At 31.8% G+C, this 6,000-nt stretch overlaps 1 protein-coding gene across 1 annotated transcript; it reads left to right on the top strand.

Annotated features, from left to right (window-relative positions):
* The first annotated feature begins 1,498 nt into the window (after positions 1 to 1,498).
* LOC307128256 (uncharacterized protein) lies at positions 1,499 to 3,132 on the top strand. The gene is made up of 4 exons (XM_079819971.1): positions 1,499 to 1,605; positions 1,693 to 1,757; positions 2,520 to 2,620; positions 2,963 to 3,132. Exons 1-4 carry the CDS (start codon positions 1,537 to 1,539, stop codon positions 3,073 to 3,075), a joined length of 348 nt encoding a protein of 115 aa, XP_079676097.1. The 5' UTR covers positions 1,499 to 1,536; the 3' UTR covers positions 3,076 to 3,132.
* Positions 3,133 to 6,000: the final 2,868 nt, after the last annotated feature.

Below are 6,000 nucleotides of genomic sequence, written 5' to 3'. Positions count from 1 at the left end.
ATAATCCTTCAGAAATCTTTTTTTTAAAAACTTTTTTATCCATCAAAGAATAAAAAAAAAAAAAAAAGTTTTACACAACTGTGTTCAACACTGATAATAATCATAAATGTTTGTTGATCATTAGATATATGAGTGATTAGTGAAGGGTCATGTGACACTGAAGACTGGAGTAATGATGATAAATTCAGCTTAGATCACAGGAATAAATTACACTTTACTATATATTCACATAGAAAACAGTCACAACAGAACTGTCACAATATTACAGCTTTTTGTATTTTTAATAACATCAATGCAGCATTGGTGAGCAGAATGTAAAAACATTAAAAAATCTTACCATTCTCAGACTTTTGACCGGTAGTGTGTTTGTATATTAATCCTGGTGGGATTGAGCTATGAGGAAGTGCAAGATTACTAATACTTTGTTCAATTTGAATAAATTAATTTGCTTTGCAAGTAATTTTGTGATTCTGCATTTCCTTTTGTACTTTTTTTTTTTTAATTGCGTGATATAGGTCTTAAATTTAATTCATAATGGTCTTGAAAAGGTCTTAAATTTGACTTGGTGAAACCTGCAGATACCCTGTTATTATCAGTGTTGAAAGCAGTTGTGTAAAACATTAATTTTTCATTTTTTTGATGAATAGAAAGTTCAAAAGAGCAGTATTTATCTGAAATAGAAAGCTTTTGTAACATTCAAAACGTTCAGAAGTTTTGGATCGGTAAGAATTTTTTTTGGGGTGAGAGCTTAAAGAAATTTAATACATTTATTCAGCAAGGATGCATTAAATTGATCAAGTGACAGTAAATACATTTATAATGTTGCAAAAACTTTATTTCAGATAAATGCTGTTCCTTTGAACTTTTCTATTCATTAAATAATCCTGGAAAAAAAATTGTGCACAACTGTTTTCAACATTGATAATGATAATACGTTTCTTGAGCAGTAAATCAGCATATCAGGATGATTTGTGAAGGATCAAGTGACTCTAAAGAATGGAGTAATGATGATAAATTCAGCTTTGAATCACATCTACACGATGGTCCTGAAAAATGAATAACAGCATTTCCTAATGTTGTTTTGCCTCTTAACAGCTGCATCAAGGAGTGAGCACAGAAGTGAGGGTATATATGTTAATGGACTGTTCCAGCCATGGGGTTGTCCTATCCAAAATTTAATTTACATTTTAAAATTGTTTTTTTGTTTTTAAATTTTGAATTAGGTGGCACCAGACCCTCAAAGAGCGCCTACCCCATGTCAACTACAAGTAAGAAATATTATATGTGGTGGTTTTAAAACACTGACCATTAAAATAAAATGCCTTTAAAGGTTCCATGACGTTGATCTTTTTTTTTTTGAGGTGTACTTATATTATGATTTTTACATCATAAAATGTTTCCGTGTGTACATATTAATCTTATTTTTCTTTAAGAATTCCAAAGGAAGATGTTTTTGATGTTGTTCGATTTAAAAGACCAACTTAAGGAAATAGTTGCCATTCTGGACCCTGGCAGGTCTACAACGACTCTAAAAAAATGGATTTAGAGAGTGACTTAAAACTCTTTGAAGAACACATCAAAGATGTTGATAACAGGTCGATCTGCGTAAGTTATGACATAAAATATGTATATATATGTATGTGTATATATCCATATGTCTTTCTATAGCATTATTTAAATTTTCACATTTAGGTCCAGCAACTGTCCAGAGTTGGTGGGTCGTCTGTGAGAGATTGTGTAAACAAAGTTATGAACAGGTATGTATTTCCCTTGAATTGTGTATTGCTGCATAATATTTCAGGAAAAAAAAAAAAAAAAAAAAAAAAAAAAATATATATATATATATATATATTGATTAACACCATAATTAACCCACCATTTATATTACTGTAATTTAATCTATCACTTGTTCTGAAGTTTTAATAAGTCCTTACTGGCTCAGACAGTCAGCCAGACTGAAAACAAGAAATCAAAACATGATTTCAGTGTAAGCCATGAATGACATTCATTACTTGTCACCAAAAACTTTGGATATAGATAAGGACATGGTTCATAGCACTTGTTACATGATAGATGAGTAGTTGTGAAAGTGTATGTTTTAACATGGCATGCAATTGCTACGCTGCACATTAGATTCAAGAGTTTTATTTGTCACATACACAGTTATATACACAATATACAACTGGCAGTGAAATGTAAACAGGTCCGCTCCATGGACAGTGCAAATAACAGTTACAAGAAACACAAGGGGAAATTAAAATAGAAATAGAATAAAAATAGAATAAAAAGTATTAACATAAGTAGAATTATAAATAAATCAAGTAAAAGATAAAAATAGGAAATAAGATAAAAATAAAAATATAAAAATAAAAATAAAAAAATAAAAAAAGTGGATATGATAAGTGAGATAAACTGTAGACTTAAAAATAAGTGACATTATGACATTACTGTTAATTGTGATTTATTGACCTTATTTGGTTATTTTTCTTAGGTGAAGTAATCCTACATTTCTTTCACAGGATGATGTCAAATGCTTTGATGGGGAAATTCAATATGAGGGGTGGTGGCCAGCTCGAAAAGAAGGCATTTAAAGCCACACCTTTATATGGGGTAATTCAAGGTAATTTTAGGCATATGCCAATCTAAAAAAACTCTTGTTCCTTGTATATTGATGTAATTTTTATTGGTAAGGGTCTTTCTCAAGGTCACCACAGTGATATTGAAGAGCACCCCCCCCCCCCAACTGTTCTAACACCCATTTAAAGCATAACATGTTTTATACAATACAAAAAAATGTAATGCATGTTTATTCCCTTTTTCTAATGTTTCATTCATGTTTCTTTCTTGTTCCATGTTTTTTTAAATTTAGCTCTAGATAAAAAAAATAAAAACATTTTTTGAAAATAAGTGCATGTTATTTAATTTTATTTATTTTAAAAAGAAATGTATTCTCTTCCCTTAGATGCTGTGAAGAGGTGGAGCCCAAATGCTACAGACTGTGAAATCGACGCAGCAATGGCGGAACACCTGAAGCACGCACCAGGAAGAGCTGGGGGTGGTGGATACAAAAAATGAACCAAACTATTTTAATGTGTTTTAAGGGATAGTTCACCTAAAAATTTAAATTGTCATTTACTCACCCTCATGTTCCAAACCTGTATACCTTTCTATGTTCTGCTGAACACAAATATATTTGGAAGAATGTTTGTAACCAAGCAGATCTCACCTCCCTTTAATACCATAATCATTTTTCCCTACAATGATAGTTAATGAGTTGAGATCTGCTTGGTTACAAACATTCTTCCAAATATCTTTGTGTTCAGCAGAACATAGAAAGGTATACTGGTTTGGAACATGAGTGTGAGTAAATGACAGAATTTTCATTTTTGGGTGTACTATCCCTTTATATAGTAAAAAATATTTAATATTTTGTAATGGGGGTTTTAGTTTGGTTAACAGATGTTGAACATTAATGAAAAAAAGAGAACATTTGCGGCTGTTCAAGAAAAATAAAATTGTGATAAATCAGAACATGCTTTTTTTCCCTTATGTCCACAAATAATGTGTTATTGTTTGTAAAGTACACGTGATTAAAACGTTTTATGGACGTTCAGGTCTGACTGGACCGATTTTGGACCTTTTTAGAACGTTTGTCAATGTGTTAAACCTTCCACGGTGTTACACAAAAGGTGTGTGATTATTTTATATGCAGACATATATATATATATATATATATATATATATATATATATATATATATATATATATATATATATATATATATATATATATATACACACGTAAATTAAGCAGAAACACATTTAAACGTCCAGAAAATGACTCATTTAGACGTCCATGGACGAGCAGAAAAGACGTGGAAATCACGGCCAGATGACGTCGAAGACGTCCGTTTAACTATCATTTTGGAACTATTTTTCAACCATGCAGGCTTATATATATATATATATATATATATATATATATATATACACTTAAATTATGCAGCAACGCATTTAAACATCCAGAAGACGACGCATTTAGACGTCCAGGGACGCGCAGAAAAGACGTGGTATTCACGGCCAGATGACGTCGAAGACGTCCGTTCAACTTTCATTTTGGAACTATTTTTCAACCATGACGGGACGTGTCGGAGGGACGTCTTTTCAACGGTCATTAAACGTCATAATGTTTGCTGGGTGTGGTCACACTGCTAGCCTACATTGTACTTCTGAAGAAATGATTTTTAAATAAATAAGCTTTTAATTGTTTAACAATATTTAATCTTTAATATGAATGAGTTTGTCTGGAATTTATCGTTTTTACTTTCATGTTTTTACGTTGCATTTATTTGGTTCTTTATTCATAGTTTGACTCAAGCTTTTTTGCTTAAAGGTAAAGACCCAACTTTATGCATGTTTTGTAAGATTCCCCTCTCCGTTAAACATATTTTGTTGGACTGTCTTTGGTTAAAACAAGAATTCTCTTTTATCAAGTTATTTCACTTAAAATTTATTTAGTAAGATTATGCATGAAAAGGTTTTGGATATTTTTTATCATAAGTTGATTTAAAAAAATCTTGTATATGACGTGTTTGTTTGCTTGGTTTTATTGTATTTATATAATATTTGTATTTTTGTAATTTAATTTTTGCCATGAACATAGCCTTAGCTGCTGACATGGCATTAAATAAAACAATCTGTATTCCATTATTTTATTTATATTATTAAGATGTCTGCATAAGAGTAAACTTTAATCAGTGCAAACATTAAACTTTGCTGAAATTAAAAATCTTGATTTGGTCTCTACACTTCGTTCTGGTAACTCTGCTAAACTATAATTACTAAAACTAAAACTGAAACGAAATATATAAACTAAATAGAAATGTGTTTACAAAATAAAAACTAAACTAAAACTAGCTACATAATTTATAAAACTAACTAAAACTAAACTAAACAAAATCGAAAACGATAATGAAATTAAAACGAATTGAAAAATGCAAAACTATAACAACCTTGTCGGGCCAAACAACTTTCGTGCTCATAGTTATGCGTCAGCCCAACAGGAAGGGAGCTATTATGGGTTGTTAGAAAACGCATGCTCTGGAATTTAATATACTCCTCCGAGGCCATTGTTTTGATCATTGCCAAACTCGGTCAGCATGAAGTGAACATATTCAGGATGCTAAATTGCGAGTGGATTTTTGATATCTTGAATGGTTTTGCCGTGGTAAAGCAACAAATTTATGGCGAGAAAATGGAAACAGGAAGTGTGTTATAACTTGTGCAAACATTGACTGATTTTAATGAAACTTAAAATAATTTAATGAAACAGCTGTGTGTTTGTTGTAAGAGGCCGATCACATGGATATTACTTTTTTGAGTCAAAGTTATAGCGCCACCAACTGGCAGCAGGAAGTGTGTCACTTTCAATAATGCTTTGAATCACCATCTTATTTTCACCCGATTTACTTCAAACTTCATCAGTATAATGTGAAAACATGACAGATAGAGACGTATGAAATTGATTCCTGATATTTTAAAAACTGTTGCCATGGCTACGTGTCAAAGTTTAATAATCTTTTGGCTGTTTTGAGGCTCTAAGCATGCTTGAAATAGCTTGAAACTGCTTGAAACTCAACACACACATCAGAGATGTCAGTCAGTACACATGGGCAAAGCCTCAGAAGCGGGCGGGGATGAGGGGCTCTATAGCGCCACCTTTTGACAAAAGTGGGGGGGTTAGTTTTATCTTCAGTCACCAAACTGGGTACATATATTGTTCTCTTCAAGCCGGACAACTTTCTAATTTCATTAGCTTTGACCAACAGGAAGTCAGATATTTTGGATTGAATGTGAATTTTTGGTTAAATCAGGCTCTGAGTTTTTACGTTCTCCTCGTAGGCGATTTGTTCAATCTCCACCAAACTCAGTCAACATGAAACAAAGATACGGAAGATGCTAAAATGCGAACGGATAATGGATATCTCAAACGGTGTTGCCA

Source organism: Gobio gobio, assembly GCF_949357685.1.
Source record: "Gobio gobio genome assembly, chromosome: 6".
Classification (NCBI taxonomy): domain Eukaryota; kingdom Metazoa; phylum Chordata; class Actinopteri; order Cypriniformes; family Gobionidae; genus Gobio; species Gobio gobio.
The sequence above is the reverse complement of the archived record's forward strand: the minus strand, read 5'-3'. Positions and strand labels throughout refer to the sequence as shown.

What these genes read in the sequence shown, in the direction of transcription:
- LOC307128256 (XM_079819971.1), top strand. Translation starts at nt 1,537, where the DNA reads ATGGATTTAGAGAGTGACTTAAAACTCTTTGAAGAACACATCAAAGAT. An exon ending in GTAAACAAAGTTATGAACAG is followed by an intron (nt 1,758 to 2,519) that starts GTATGTATTTCC and finishes TTTCTTTCACAG; the next exon opens with GATGATGTCAAATGCTTTGA. An exon ending in TTTATATGGGGTAATTCAAG is followed by an intron (nt 2,621 to 2,962) that starts GTAATTTTAGGC and finishes CTCTTCCCTTAG; the next exon opens with ATGCTGTGAAGAGGTGGAGC.